Raw genomic sequence first — 16,855 nt, 5'->3', positions numbered from 1 at the left:
TCAAAGCAACACACAAAGGAAAGAAACTAGGAACGTACACAATTAACTTATAATAAATTATTCGCCATTCACCCTTAACTCAAAAATAATTGGTGAATTTTATATTGGATTTTTGTTTAATTGTCACAATCAAAAAGGTAATGTTTTAAGCTGTCCAGCAGACTGACCAGTTCAAATGAGATTAGCTGCATCTGGGTACCAGCAACATCCCCTTATTCAGCTCACAAGGCAAAATAAAAAAAGCTTAATATAAATATTGCAGTGAAGTTCGCAACGTCACTGCCAACTGCACAACTTGTCGTTTCATTGTCTCTCTGTTATGTCTATATGAGCCCTATGTTTAAGCTATAGCATCTGTGTTATGTAGAAGAGCAGCAGGCCTTCTGTCTTCTTCTTAAGTTCTGCAACTGCAGTTAAAAGTCTCTCACATAAATTGACTCATTTGAGCTATTTAGATTCTTTCCTTTTCTTTATTCATTTATTTTATCAGGTATAGTACACATTAATTAACATCAATTTGATTTAAATGTGACAGATTTAGCCATAAGGCTAATCTTCATCTACAGTCACCTAAGCAGGTTTAAATTCAAAGCTGTACTTAATTAAAACCTTGCAGCTGCGATGAAGAGCTAAATATGTTTAGCCACATTGATTACACTGCATTTTTTCTAATGCTTTTTCTTTTGTCTTATTCTTCTGAATATGCTTAAGCCTGGAATCAGGAAAATGATTGCTACTTGCATTACTACTTTATTGGCGTGTTAAGGGAATTTGCAGTAATTTGTTTGCTATAATCAACATTAATCATTCAAAGGAAATATGAAATGTGTATTAGCTCACTACATAAATAAATGAGAGACATTTTATCAGTAGCCAAATAAAAGCTACATTATAACAAGCCAATTAACAAATGCCTGAGGAGTAGACAGTGCTGCTTTACTTTAACGGTCATAGGTTATGCATAAACCCATAAATTACTGAATTCCTGACATAAGGTTGAAAAGTTAGTGGGCTACATATTGCAGTAAATAAATAAACACTCAACACTGACACTAGATAGAATAGAAGATTTTCTTGGTGCTTGGGTTTATAAGATAAGGCCAGGGCTTATTAGCCAGATCTCTGTACAGGGTAGCTGAAGCTGTGGTCTGGTTGGTCAGACTAGAGCTACAGGTTTATGGCAGATAATATAAAAAGGCCTCAAATGGCTGGGGAGAGGTCTTGCCTTGTTAACTTTGATGTGCCCTCTGAAAAGAGCACTATAAAACATAACTGAATGGCACACGCTATAAACTGGAACTATGATTGGCCTAGGGTTTTGTTAGATGAGTAAATTGCTAAGAATAATCTTATAATCATCTTATGTGTTTCATCTAAGTTAAGAACAATAAAGTTACCTTTGCATTTTTGGTTTGCGACTAATGTCTTATTAAAGAACATACTGGTAGGAATTTAAACCTGGCACTCAAACTGCAATGCAACTCAGATGAATAATTATTTCAAGTGTTTCATGGTACCTGGTGAACAGGAAAATGAGAGATGAACTGTGTCGGATCAGGAGATCTCACAGCATTGGCTATCTCCATGCAGCAGGCCAAAGCCTGCCAAGGCTCATCTGCATTCATCCACCACTTCCCACCCTGATGAAGACAAACACAAGCACAACGCACTTTCCTTTTTTGTTTTGACAGATATTCATGTGCCCTTTTTTGATCCCTTTCAGATTTTGTTACTGCTTAAAGTGACCATTCCCCCAGTAAGAAAGACAGGGGTTATGTTATAATCTGCATATTTTAGAAATCTAAAATAGTAGCAAAATGCAAAATGAAATTGTGCATACTTCAAAACTTAGTAGTTCTTACAAGAAATTCTTGAATGCTATGAATGCTATGCTATGCTATGAATGTATGGTTGGACTAAGCTATCAATGAACAGGAAAGAGCAATAAAGACAAACTGACATTGAGAGGGTTGTCAGCAGAGTCCAGTATGTCCTCCATAATAGTGCTGGCATACTCCAGCCGTCCCTGTAGTGAGCTATTCTTCTTCAGTCCTGTCAGATTGACTAAGTGGATCTTTAGCCAGTCCAGGCCCTTTGGACCGAGAGGCTTCCCCTCTGCAAACAGAAGGATGGCCCGTGTGACATCACTTCCTAGGTGATTCAAGTACGGAGGACAGGGGTAGGTACGTCCCCGGAAGTCCATGTTGTGAGGGAACCAGAAGATCTCATCTCGCAGGTGGTTGGCAATGGAGAGTTTATATAGAGCATCCATACGCATGCTGTGCATTTCACTGGTTTTCTTTTTGGCTTCAATCATGTCCTGCCTGAAGCGGACTTTTTCAGCAACAGTATGAGTGGGATCAAAGGAATAGGTTACTTTGGGGGCCTCTGACAGAGGAGGAGGGATGTCTAAATTTTCACAGCCCCGATCATTGAAGATTGAGATAATAATATCCAACACAGGTTTGTTGATCTTCCAGGCACAGTTGCCCAGCTGGTTAAGAGAGTCCAGGACTGGATGGAGGTTCTGACTCTTCTCCAACAACTTTTCGTGTTGTGTGGCCCCTTCCATTGCGCGCATCAGTTTGGTTGGTGTCAACAGGTAGGCTCCAAACTTGACAGAACACCATGGGACAGGAGGACACAGCATTGGCATCACATTCGAGTCAAAGGTCAATGTGGTCTGCATGGCCTCCTGCTGAATGTGAGACAGTATGGGGTGGGGCTTGATAAAGCCGATCTGGAGGGTGAAACATCATAGGAAATCTTAAAAGAACAGTCACAAACAAATTTGCTCTTAAAAAAGTGACAAATGTTTCAAACAGACCAAATTTAAGGACGCTAACAGTTTCATAGCAGTATTGTTTTTTGAGCTTTTCCCCTTTATTGGATAGGGCAGCCGAAGACAGACAGGAAGGGGGTTGAGAGAGTGGATGACACGCATTTCTTTATTTAATTACTTAAAACCCTGGTCAGGAGTCAGTGCAGCACACTAGGGATGAAGTCATGGCTTTGATGTGAAACAGTTATTGTGTCTTAGTTCTAACTCACACTTACAGCATGTGGGACTGGACATAAAGACCATGATAAGAAAAAATACAGTAAGCTGACAAAAAAATAAAACACCTCAGCATTGCTTGCATGAGTCAGACTGTCATGCTGCGCTGTAAAATCATTAGGATGCTCCCCTGATGGGCTAACCTCCAAAGAGAGAGAAAGGGGAGGGGGGGAATAAGAGAAAAGAAAAGGCGAGGGGGGGAGACAGAATTCTGCAACAGTATGCCCTACTGTCAAAGTCCATCAAGTCCAAAAGTTCACAATTCTCTTTCTCTCCTTGCGCCTCTCCCCCGACACGGTCGGCTCACCCTCCTGCAGGGTCCCATGGCAGTAAATCAGCGAGCCAATTAAGGGGACACTAAAAAAGGGATTAGCCTGGAACCTATTCATCTTACTCAACTGTTCCCTCGCCAACTCACACAAGGGGGAAATGGTTTTATAATTCACACTCTTTGGTCTTCCACACTGGACAGGCAGGTTCACAAACGTGTAGGGTAATAGGCTTTAGAGGGACATACAGTCCAAAGTGAAGGTCAAGTGTTTTCAGGTATTTCCTTTGTTTTTGCTTCACTTTGAATCTTTCCTTATTAATGAAAATGTCAACTCTACAACTACTTAAACTGTACCTGTTAAATTTTTTAATGAGACTTATGTGTAATTTTCAAAGTCAAACAGGATATGACAATATGATTTGATTGATGGAGGGTTCTCATAATGAATAGGCCACTGTGTTTTATTTTGAATCTTTTTCTCAATGTTGGTTTCCAGGAGATCTCTTTAAGTATAATCCTTGACCATTTTTCCACATAAATATCAGTTGAAAGGATCTTTTTTGCTCTGGGTTAATGCTCAGGAATCCTGTTACCAGGTTATCAAATCCCTGTCTATTTGGCAAGACCACTTTAGCATAATCGCTACCAACTCTAAGGTAGCCAACTATTCTGCTGGAATATACCAAGTGAACACTTGGAAAGAACTGAGCATCTACTGTACCTGTCGTGTGCTTCGGAAGGTGTACATGTGGTAGAGGATGGGGATGAGCTTCCTGCTGTGCGACGGGTTTAGGATGTCGCAGTTAATTTTAAGGTTCTTGACCATGATATTCACGAGGAAAGTGCCCAGCTCCACTGTTACTATGTATGGCCAATTGGTCTCTCCTGCCTGCAGCGTGGGTCCTGCAAAGTTCTCCATCTCAAGCTTACACCAACGCTCCCTGGGAAGGTCATTGTACACCTAGAGGGAGCAGAATGGAGTTAAAAACACAAATAAATCATCACAACCCGCTACGGTGCAAGGCATGTCAACATGTGCGAGAGACCCTTAGAAGTCCATTTTAATATTGAGACCTAAAATAACGAATCAAACAAGCACTGTTTTTATGATCTAATCAAACCATAGCTGTTATGTTTCAGGAAATATGATAAATACCGGAAAAGCCACAGATTAGCCATAGCCATCTGTTTTTCTTTAGGGATGTGATAGTAGTCCATACTGTATAAATAAGATAGACCTGAGTTGACATTTATGGTGTTTATCCTTCAAAATGGGAGCAAGAAAATAGAAATGTGTAGTGAGAACCCAGACAAACAAGTAAGAAGTTACTGTTTTGTGTCATAACAACAACAAATATAAGCATAAATAAATATAGCATACATTTGAACTACAAAGGCTACGTGTAAAATAACTTGCATAAAACAAACACCTTAACTACCTTCTAGTATAACTAACTACTGCAGTATAATGAGCTCCTGCTTATTATAGTCTTGATGACATAAGCTTTTTTCCCCAGTGTACCAAAACCATCAAAACACTGGTGGAAAACTGAGTCAGTGACACTGGCTATGAAATCCCATTGAGGAAAAGCAGTCATTTATTCCACCAAAAAATAATGAATAGCATGTCAATGAGGTGGTAAACACAGTCACAAAGCACGGCACTGGCTGATAGATCCACCCACATGCTTATCGGTTGGCAAGGGGTTCTTTTCATGAAATGCACCTCGCTTTTCTCTCCAAACATACTGTTGCTGATTGTGGACAAAGAGTTCTACTTTAACTTCATCAGTCAACAAGCACTTTTCGAAATGCATCAGGCTTTTGTAGATGTTCTGTTGCATACTTCTGACTTTGGATTTTATGATGTGAATGCAGGTAAGGTTTTCTTGTATATAAATAAATATGTAGCCAAGCCATCCTCTGCATTGTGGGTATCAAAAACTTAATTTACAAGGCTGAGTCCTTGCTGCAGTGCAGTTGCTGCAATGGGTTCGACTCCACGATTAAAGGGAATAAAAGCCCCCAAAAATATATATATAAAAAAACCTTTAAAATTTCACACAGCTACTTAGAGGAACCCATGGTCAGAGTATTTGTAAAGATGTGAAATTAGCACCAACTGACATTTCCTCATGACAACTCATGCCTAAGGAGCTGAATAAGATCTGAGATCTAGTAAAAAGAATCTGAGACTGCAGAACCCTTAGGGCGCCCAAACTTTTTTTGTTCAATTTATGACACAAAACATAACTATACATTAATGTTTTCTGAAATATCATGCTTGTTCCATATCCCAGAGAGGCAGTGTTTGCATCTTTTCAATTAAAAAAAAAAAAATCACATAAATATGGTAGGCACCAAGCAATCCCTACGGACTGCATACAAATAATCTGTTTATAGGTTTGTTATAAACACATACACATATACACATGGAATTACACACATGGAAAGACATCTGGAACATGATGAATTCTGTACCTTGGTATCTTTGGCCAGAAGTTCTGTGTAATCGTTGTAAATGTTGGCCAATTTATCCATTATGTGATTTTGTAGCTTCTGCTTCACAGCATACTTGCTGTAGATCTTCTGGCCCAGCTCTGCAGCTAAATACATCAGTGTACCTCCACTCAGAGGCATTTTGGCAATAGTCTGGACAAGAGTAGGACACATTTTAAAAAGGTCAAAAACAAGAAAACATTTATGACAATTCTGTAACAACAAGCAGATCATTTCCCAGATCGGATTCAATTTAATGAAAAAGAAATCCTTCAGTCAGAGGGAAAATCAAAGTGAAACCCATCTGCTCAGAATTAACGTCACATACTATTTGTCTATGTTGGAAGCAAAGGTATCTGATCAAAGCATGCTCTCCTTTGCTGCCAAAGATAAAGCCTGATGCTTTAGCAGCGGTTGTCACTGTCAAGACACTTGATTAGTGTTTTGTGGTTTCCCAGATTGGTTGGGTCATATTGCACAACAGCAGTGTCGAGAAAACAAAGGAGGGTAACAGTGACATCACTACACACCATTATTATAATGTTTGAGTCAAAGAGATTTGATTGACGAGAGCTTCACTTTATCGTAACGTTGACACGTCATTGTTAAAGCCTAGATTTATGGCATTTCATAGAGTGCTAGGCTGGGTTAGGTGGTTTGTATTACCTGTATCATGATGTCAACATACTCTTCATCCTCCAGCAGACAGAGATAGGGATAAACGCTAAACCGGATGTCCGTGTTGTGGACCAGGTTCTTCCTGCTCTCCCTGAGGGCCTGAAGGAGGATCTTGTGCCACATTGCCAAGTGATTGGCCAGGTGCCCCCTCTAAAAGGACAACACATCCATCCATCTTAAACAGTCACTGCCAGCAGGAAACCCATCAATAATGTGTCCAATGAAACAAACAATCCTGCTGCAATCCTTGTTTATCACATACTGCATGAACCAGATGGAAAGTCATTATAAATTGTGAAGCCGTAGATGGAGCCACCTCTCACTGGACATACAGTATCGTGCAACATAAGCATACATTCCATTTGATGGTTAGGCTTGTTTGCCTCCAGATGACGGGGGAGAAAACAGACTATCCTTCTGAGACAAACGCAACTAGGCCACAGACTTATTCATCTAAGACTAAAATGGAAAGGAAAAACGTATTCTACTTTCTTGTCTTGGTTGTCTTGGTTTATTATTAAGGTTTTGTTGGGAGGAACGTAATTTATCATTGATAAATTATTATTCGCATTCCAGTATGGTCAAGTTTAAAGGTCGAGTCTGTAACATTTAGGGTGGATCTATTTACAGAAATAGAATAAAAAAATTAATAGATATTTTTTTCATTAGTTTATAATCCCCTGAATATAAGAATTTTGTTTTTTATTACCTTAGAATGAGCTGTTTTTACCTACAGTCACAAGGGAAAAGAGACCTTAGTATCTTTAAGCCACATGATGATTATCTTCCTTTTTAAACCAATTTAAACCAAGACCGTACTGTGCTCTCACACTTTGGTACATGTGTTGATCTAATGTTTTTTGAACGTGGGAGAAAACTTAATTTAAGCCTGGAGCCTACGTACTACATCACTTTACTTGGTGCATTATAATACAATTTGTGACTGACATGAAACAACTAACTCAATAATGGAAAATGAGAATCCGTAGATGGGTGAGCACTTTTGTTCATGTAAATACTTGTGCCTGTGGAGGTATTGTGGTTATATGTATGTTCTGTGCACGACTGTGTGTATGTGTTCATTTTCACTCTTCAGTTGAAGAGTTTTACCCAGTCTGACTGAAGCAGAGAGATAGTCTGGATTGTGGATGGAGAGGTGACTCTGCGTTCTCTCCAGAGGCCTCCATTACAATACATTATTATTCTGCCCTGCCTGTCTGTAAATGCTTCCTGACCACCAGGGACTCTCAGCCTGCTCACTTCCCACGTAGCCCATCTGCAGAGGCAGACGAGCCAGGCTGGACTGTAAATGCCAGAGTTGGAAAGAAGGCACACCACAGGAATATGTTTCTTCCTCTAACCTGTCAGGCCTAAATGCATATCATTTCAAAGTTTATATCAGAGTAACTTTATTCTTGGAGACAATGGAAAACCTTAGATAGAAGAAGTATTTCAATGCATGCGTCAATGCATCATCGCATCATCACCACTTAAATGGTGTTATATTAATATAATTACTCCAAACAAACCAAGCTGACAAGATAAATGCACCCTCTACAGTATGTATTTTACATTTGGAGTTAGGACGTTGGATTTAGCAGAAGGTTGAGAAATGTATATAGATCTATCTATATATATCTATATATCTATATGTGTATATATATATATATATCCGTAGCTGAGTAGGGTGGGCCTACACTAATGGTGGTACTTGGAGAGCATAATATTTTCTTCAAGTTTAACTTAACCACCTTTTATTATCAACTCCATTTTATAACATACCATGTTTGAAAATATTTGCAGATTTTCAGCATCACATAACTATAAATGGACACTTTGAGCAGTGTAGTGTATTGTGGGTGTGATTAAAGATAAAAACAGGCAACAGGTGGGTTTATTTACCATTTTGACTATGTTTTCAGTGACAGGCTTGGAAGTCTCCACAGACTCGATGGTGATAGTGCAGGCTTGTTCGATGCTGAGCTGACGTTTGAAACGCTTCTGAAGCTCCTTCTGGGTTAAGTCCAGTTTGGGGTACTTGTAGTCTCCCTTCTAAAACACATACACAAGCACACAACAGAGACAAAGACAATAACATAGAAATTATGACTGCTTCATACTGTATGACATTGGGGGACTTCCTTGCCTTTTGCTTAACCTCTCCACAAAGGGAGATCGACAAATCCTGACCTTAATAATCCTGAACTTCCTTTCTAGAAGTTTGTAGTATACAACCTGGGGATAAGCTTTGCCTGAGACGATCAATTAGAAAAAGAAAGAATTTTTTAATTGTTAGTTAATTGTTGCCAGTTTATTATTTTCAGCATTCAACTGAACACTGAATAGCAGGATTGTTTCAGATGATTGTTGGTTACATCTGTGTTACTTACAAATGCTGATGAGCATCAAACCCCTTGATGCAGTGCCAGTAGTCTTACATCCTGTCAGATCAAAGTGGGTTGCACTAACAGGGTGACCAACTAAGCAACAGGGCTTAAAAGTCAATTACCGTTAAAAGAGATGGTGACCTTGCCAAGGCAATAAGAGCGCAGGACATTATCTGTGCACATCATAGAGAGGTTGTAGGCATGAGTGGATGTAGTCCGGCAGTAAGAACCTTTATTAGCTCATTGACAGCAGATAAGATGGACTGTGAATCAGGCCTCAGAGAGATGTAGCATGGACAGCATCGAGAGTAAAGCTTAAGGTAGCGTGGCGCATAAATTGCTCACCAGGCAGGTCTTGTATTATATTACAACTTCAGAACAATATACGAGCCAAGAAAGAAGCAAACACCTCATTATTAGTAGAATGGTGTAAAATCAATAGATAGCTAGTGAAAAACGTGCTGGCACAATAGTTTTGAAAGTACGAACTTGCAGCTTGTACAAAGTAAAAATCTCTATATAAAAGGAGATATTGTTCACATGCAGCTGTGTGAACTTATTTGAATACTTCATAAAACTGAAAAATTTCAAATTTCCAAACCTATAATACTGTTTTTCCTTCCTATCTCTATTGTGTGAAGCTCACAATGCATTCACTAGATGGATTAACAAGATTTGACCAGGAGACTGAGGACAATACAAACTAATTTTAGTGTTGTGATGAAAACAAAAAAAAGCCGGGGGCACACATATAGGCCAGCCAGTTTTCAGATGATAATAATGATCAAATGATAAAATATCATGAAATCTCTGATGACAAGTTGAAACCAGATCAAACTGCATTCTGTACGAGCATCAACTTAATCAAAATTCCATCTCACACCAACAAACAATATTCTAATTAGATTGTGTGTCTGCTGCTAACACATTCAAAAGCCTCCAGAGACCTTCCAGTCTGCTCCTCTGTTATCTAGTGGACCAGTTATTTGGACAGCCTTTCATTAAATCAACCTGCCAAAAAGTCACAGGCATAGTCAGATAACCATTAGTTAGTCAAAGTTACAACAGTAATGGAGCAGTCAGGTTTGATCTGCCTCACATTTCACTAAGCAGCATTGTTTAACATACACTCGTAAGATAAAATACACAACCTGCTGACTGCGGCCATCACACACAGGCCAAAAATATGTTACTCAGAATAAGACCACAGTGAATGTGGTGCAAATAATGGGGCTAAAAATACTGCAATTGAACAAAAAGCTGTTAATGAATCATGTGACAATCAGAAGGGGAAGGGAGATGGGAAAAAGGGAGGAGAGGTGAGAGGAGGAGAGGCAAGGAAAGCAGAGGACCCATTAGAAAGGAGAGTTGGCTCACTATAAATAGACCAGTGCCTGTCTGGCTGTGAAGGGGTGACAATCAAATCTTTCGTAGTCACGCTGGAGCCTTCTGACAGCTTTCCCAGCTCTCTGGTGCTTTGACTCTCAAAACATCCACAAGACTCAGCCTTAAAAAAAACCTCTTATTTGTATAGTTATATATTAATGCGAGTGCACTTAGATTAACTTAAATAAATTTCCTTAAGTCCTTTCTACAATGCTTTTTAGCTTTACATTTAAATTGGTGCTTTTTTTTTTACATCACCTTTTAAAGCAATACAAAGTGGGGTATAAAATTTGCCAATTACAACAAACATCTACCATCCAAAGATTAGCATGTAGTAGACACTGTTACATCCATAGGATTTACATTAGGACTGAAGCATGAAGACAAGCAGCCAACACTTAGATGTACATCATCTTGGTTATGATGTCTATTTTCTGTGAATTAAAGAAAGCCTGCATGTTAAAGCCCATGCATCTCTGAATGCTTCACTTATAGTTAACTTTTGCAAACAAGGATTACTGCCAGGTCCACTGATATTTCTCTGCTAATACATCTCACATTGTCACACATTTTCAATCCATATGCTGATGACATTCAAATGTACCAATTATAGCACCTAAAAACGTAATTTCAAATTTTAAGTATTTCACATTAAATATCCATGCAACAATGAAAGTTTAAGTCTAGAAAAAAAACATTATTACCATTATTATTATTACCACTTCAAGCTACTACAGAAATCTTGCAAGTGAAATAACCTTAACAGTTTGTACTTCACAATAATAGCAAACATTGCAAAATCAAGATCTAAGAGATCTGTATTTATAAGATCAATTGAGACAAAACAACAGTGACAGTTATCACTGTTGTTATGTCTCAATTGATGGTTACTGCATTACAAAACAATTATATTTGAATTTCAATAAAATTAGCTAATAGTCTCAACCTATGTGGTACGTAGGTCAAAGCTATCCTGTGATACCTGTGCATAGAAGTCCTTAACGAGTGGTGAGGAGTACTCGTTTTTGTTGAGGGAATGGGGCTGGCAGTTGGGCTGGTAGTCGGGCTGGACGATACGCACGGCCTTTAGCACCATGTCTCCCTCATCTTGCCGGAACACACATTGGCTGAACACATCGTCCACAGACACGTCATTTTTCTTCATCTGGTTCAGGCATCTGGATATAAAAAGACAGTCGGTTTTTTATTGTCCCTTAAGCAGGTTTCAGCCATGTTATATCTGTGGGGACCTGGGGATGCTAGTGGCAGCTTCTAAGATTTCTGGTTTTTAAATCTTAGTTATTGGATTTGGAATAGAAACAAGCTGTCCAGTTCTCTGCAGTGACCCTATGAGTAAGAATTGCCAATACCCTAATCAATGGGCATTGTTATAGTAGGAGTAAACAGATCAGACAGGATCTGGTTAAGCTGTCAAACACATAATATTAAGGGGGTTCAATACATTACTGTGACATGTACTGTATCCTAACACTCTATGTGATACCTGCAAAGGACAAAGGCAGAAATGGTACATGCTTTGCAATTCATTCCCAACAGCAATGTGATCAGCCATAACATTATGACACCACCTGGCACCCTGGTGGTCATAGCAATGTTTCTATCAGCCCTATATAATCTGAGAGTAGATGTGCTGACGAATTCCTCATAGAGAGACTGTCTTGTAGACTCAGTAGTACAGTAGCAGCAGAGCAACTGTGTGTACTAGAGATACTGGACCTAACTACCCACGATAATATCTTAAGTATTATATTATGCTTAAATATCTGAAGTAGACTAGCACTGAACTGATATTCTCAACTCAGTTCTTAGTTGTGCATGCATGGTTCAGGTTGACTTAATATAATGGACCTTCGGTATGCCTCTGATGTGTAACGAGGCACTAGAGATCCGATACATCCGTTGATAACAGATCACTTGTCCCTGTGTATAGACTTATTGGTTATGTATAGATGATAGTATAGGCGCCGTGCATATGGCCACTGTGGGATGATTGCTACAGGTTCGCATTGTCGCTCAGACTATATTTTGGCCGTTGGTGAAAAATGTCCAAGCATTCTACTGAGACACCATCTTGCTTTTCGTCTTCTTGTCCGTTTATATAGACATTCTCTTCAGTCGATTGCTGGTACGTGGCAAACTTAGCAATCTACGTGTCCGATAGCTGTCGAGACTTGTGGTGCAGCTCATTCTACTCACTATCGACGTGATACTCGCTCATATGTACTCATGAACTACTAGAGTGTTTCTTAGCTCAAATATCGCTTGATATTCACACAATGAGAACCTCTAGACACTCTCCGTTACCGAGGATAAAATTTTGTTGTTACATGAGCTCTAGGTCACTCGATTCATCCAAAATATGCCCATGCGATAATTAACCACGCAAATCCAACATGCGGTTGATTCAACCAGCGTAATACAATAGACACTCGGCAAGCAGATGAAACCCACCAATAATAAGCACCCACGGTTGGAAAACGAGTAGTGATAACTGTTGTTTGTTTAAATAGTAACAGTGTCATTCGACGCAGCAACATGTTCAAGAATCGACCTTGTATTCACTTGAGCGTAGTTGGACCCTGAGACCCACAGCTATACCTGACCTGATCTGGACAGAATTTGGATTGGGACCCAGCCCCCGACTCAGGTCTGGTAAAGTTTGTTGAAAGACGCACCATACAGTGGTCTGCCATTAGCCTTGGACTGGGTGATTTGGAAAACATATAATATTTCTGTCCAATCATCTTTGACATCTACTATGCCGAATGGTGTTACGTAGCAGATATTCATAATCAACTCAGGTCACACGGGGATGCAGTTAAACGCACCTATTATCCCCATTAAATCAAATGTTGTACACCCTAGCTATCTTTCATTGGAACAAACTATTGTTCCTAAAATCTATGAAAAAATCCAAATTGAACAGAATCAGACCATGAACTGTGGATCATAGATAACATCATAAAGACAGCAGTGTGAATTTTTTCCCCAGAGGTAGAATTTATGGCCAGGATGGATGAAACAAATAATACTTGAAATTACTGTGCAACTACCTATTGTCAGCTAGTGAAGTGAGCGTTGAGTCTGCAACTTGTAGAATACCACCGGCGAATTGTCCTTGACTCTAAAAGACACTGAAGCAGTGTTTAATAGATCAGTGGCTTTGCCTCCATGCTGCTCTCCCAGGTATTTGAAAGTGGAGACCCCTTGTAAGCTGTACTCACCTCAGAATATGCATGATTCACACATACACACATGCAAGCACAGAAACTATTCCAGTTCCTTCTAATACTTTAAATGCATGCGCTCCCTAAAGTAATTCAGTCAGCATTAGGAGAATCAGACAGTGTGCTTATGGCGTTCTTTTTATTTATCTTCAGACAAATGGGATTGGATTTTGAATTTCTTGGTACGTAAGTGAGCGACCAAATACCGTGCAGAATATAACCTCAGCATAATTACATTTCCCTGTGTGCAGCCGTACTTAATTAATAATGTAATGTTCTTTTATCATAATCGTCCTTTCAGTGCTTAGGGCAAAAGCTGCACGCCAACCGACATGACTACTCTTTTATAGATCGAGGAGGAGAACCATGGATGCCATAGTTTGTCGGATCAGAGGAAGTCCTTAAATGCATTGTTACCCCAACCCAGCATCGTATTCTCGGTGTGTTACGGTTTTCTGGAAATGATTTCTGACAAGATGAAGCAAGAAAAATCTTGTTAGAGCCTGAACTAACATTGTACTACCACCATGAAAGGATTTGAAGAGCTCGTGGTTAGCCACGTGCAGTAACTGTACAAAAGTTAACTAGCTGCAGCTCCATGTCAACCTTCATCAAAAATCTCAAACGTGCCTGTGGATTCTGTTCTTGATAAACAACACAAAACAAGACAATAAAACTATTACAAACAGCTCATGCAGAAGAATGGTCTGTTGTTTTGAAGCCAATATTGCACACGCCGGCCCCCCGCCCGCGAAGAACCAGAAGTGTGTATGCCAAGCAGGTTAGCAAGTGCCAATTATTTGAGCTTCAAAACAAGACCCCATTTCTGGCGGCTGCATGAGCTGTTTGTAATAGTTTTAATTCGTCCTTTTCTGTTTTTTTCAAGAACAAACATCCAACAGGCAGCGTTTGAGATTTTGATGAAGGTTGACATGGAGCTGCACTAGTTAACTGTTTGTAGCATTACCTGCACGTGGCCTATAAACGACTCTTCAAATTCTTTCATGGTAACATGTAGTTAGGGCTCTAAGCAAGATTTTTTTTCCTTGCTTCATCTTGTCAGAATATCTTCCAAGAAAACCTACACACCGAAATTACGATGTGGTTGGTAAAATGCATTAAGCTTCCCCTCTGATCACAACTATGGGCAATCCAAAATCTCCTCCTCATGTATAAAGAGATAGGTCAATTGTCGTTGGCATGCAGCTTTTGCCCTAAGGCATGAAAAGAATTATGATAAAAAGACATTACACCTGGTGATTTACATTAAGTTAGGTGGCACCACAGGGAAATGTAAGTATCGGAGGCGTCTTTATATTTCTTGCCACGCGTATTTGGTCCATCAACTACGTACCAAGAAGATTCAATCCAATCCCACATTTGTTCTGAAGACCTAAATAAAAGAACGCCATAAGGCAACTTTGAACTTCCTCCTAATGCTGACTGAATTCCACTTTAGGACCGCCAATGCATTAAGTATTAAGAAGGAACTTGGAATCAGTTTGTGCTGCTTGCATGTGTTATGTGTGATTCATGCATATTTGAAGTTGAGTAGCATGCCTTACAGGGGCTTCTTGCCACTTCAAATACCTGAGAGCAGCAGGAGGCAAAGCACTGATCTAAATTTTTTTTAAACATGCTTCCATGTCTTTTAGAGTCAGACAATCTCGCCTGTATCCTAAAGTTGGCCAAGACTCAACCGCTCACCTTCCACTAGCTGAGCAATGGTATTGCACAGTAATCCGTCAATATTATTCCGCTTCATCCATCCTGCATAAATTCTACTGGGAAAAAAATTCACATGCTGTCTTATGATAATCATGCGGATCACAGTTCATGTCTGATTCTGTCAATTTGATTTCTTTCATAGATTTTTAACAATCAGTCTTTGTTCCAATAAAATACTAGGTACACATTTGATTTAATGGATAATAGTGCGTTTAAACTTAGTATGTGATTATGAATATTGTAGCGTAACACGCATGCGCATATAGATGTAAAAGATGATTAGCAGGAAATATTATGATTTTCCAACCTCACCCAGTCCAAGCTATGGCAACACTGTATGGTGGTCTTTAACAAACTTTAGCCAGACCCGAGTGCGGGCTCGGGTCCCAATCCAAAATTCTGGTTCCAATCAGGTTCCAGGTATGAGCTGTGGGTCTCCAGGTCGCAATACGCTAAGTGAAATACAAGTCGAATTTGAACATGTCTGCGTCATGAACACTGTTTACTATTTAAAAGCAAACCAAGCAGTTATCACTACTCTTTTCAACCGTGGGTGGCTTATTAATTGGCGTGTTTCATCTGCTGCCCAGTTGTCTATTGTATTGAGGGGGCTGGTTGACATCAACCGCATGTTGGATTTGTTTAATTATCCATGGCCATATTTGGATGAGGTCGTCCGTCTTGTTCCATTTTGACCCTAATTGAAAATTCTGTCTCCATTTGAATTGCAATTTGTTGAACATTGAGTTCAGCAAGGCTTCCAGTTTTACCGATCCGTCAAAGCTTCAACCATGCCAGAGCAGCTGGAATTTTTCCATGACAAATATGCACCAATGCGCCGAAAAACACCGTGTCATCACGGTCCTGAGGTATGCATACACACACGTGACGTATGGCGATGGTTTTCATCATCTGTAGCACCTGATAAAATGTGTAATGTTTCAGAGTTGTTTTTATTGTAACTTAGTGGTGTGGTGTTTTTAAAGGTGGGCTGTGTATGACTTTCAGACTAGATGTTCGCATTAGCGGCACCTGCATCCTCAGACTAAAACAAATGAGCAAGAAGCTATGGCCTGACTGTTTAAAAAAGCACTCATTTTACGCTTAGCAGGCTCAATAAAACACACTTCATTAAATCTTGACGGAAACAAAATAAACTCCACCAAACAGTGCCTTTGTTGTCTTTCCACTGTTCCAACAACATCACGCAACTCCCTGGTTTATCTCAAAATAAACCCCTAATGGGTACTGAGCAAGATGTCAATGCGAGCAAAGTGCGCTGTAATGTCAACTAAAACTAACTTGTTTTTTGCCATTCACAGGCAAAATTGTTTTCGAACTTCATGGAAAAAGTCCCTACAGAAAATAGACCCTTTTTGTTTACACTAGAAATAAATCCAATATGGCGTCTCAACCAAGAGTCCCGTAGACCAAAATGTAACCTTGCATATAATCATGAACAACGTAGCCTTCATTCATAGAAGGACAAAAATAAAATAAAAACTCACACCAAAAACCATCTTTCCTTAGTTTCCACTGTTCCAACCAATCCAAAACTCTGGTTTGTCAAAATAAATTCTTATTTCGCTGACACACATTC

At 39.5% G+C, this 16,855-nt stretch overlaps 1 protein-coding gene across 2 annotated transcripts in view; it reads right to left on the bottom strand.

The window, feature by feature from the left end:
* Positions 1-16,855, bottom strand: part of polrmt (polymerase (RNA) mitochondrial (DNA directed)) — a 48,890-nt gene that overhangs the window by 23,621 nt on the left and 8,414 nt on the right. For both annotated transcript variants that reach the window (XM_035653056.1, XM_035653058.1), the window contains exons 5-11: positions 11,262-11,457; positions 8,409-8,558; positions 6,495-6,656; positions 5,811-5,981; positions 4,051-4,290; positions 1,961-2,740; positions 1,518-1,640 (exon numbers count right to left, since the gene is read on the bottom strand). In XM_035653056.1, the coding sequence (XP_035508949.1) occupies positions 1,518-1,640; positions 1,961-2,740; positions 4,051-4,290; positions 5,811-5,981; positions 6,495-6,656; positions 8,409-8,558; positions 11,262-11,457 (1,822 nt within the window). The remainder of the gene's footprint in view (positions 1-1,517; positions 1,641-1,960; positions 2,741-4,050; positions 4,291-5,810; positions 5,982-6,494; positions 6,657-8,408; positions 8,559-11,261; positions 11,458-16,855) is intronic.

The sequence above is a fragment of the Morone saxatilis genome, unplaced genomic scaffold (assembly GCF_004916995.1).
Source record: "Morone saxatilis isolate NCDOM2014 unplaced genomic scaffold, NCSU_SB_2.0 Contig12, whole genome shotgun sequence".
Lineage (NCBI taxonomy): Eukaryota > Metazoa > Chordata > Actinopteri > Moronidae > Morone > Morone saxatilis.
The sequence above is the reverse complement of the archived record's forward strand: the minus strand, read 5'-3'. Positions and strand labels throughout refer to the sequence as shown.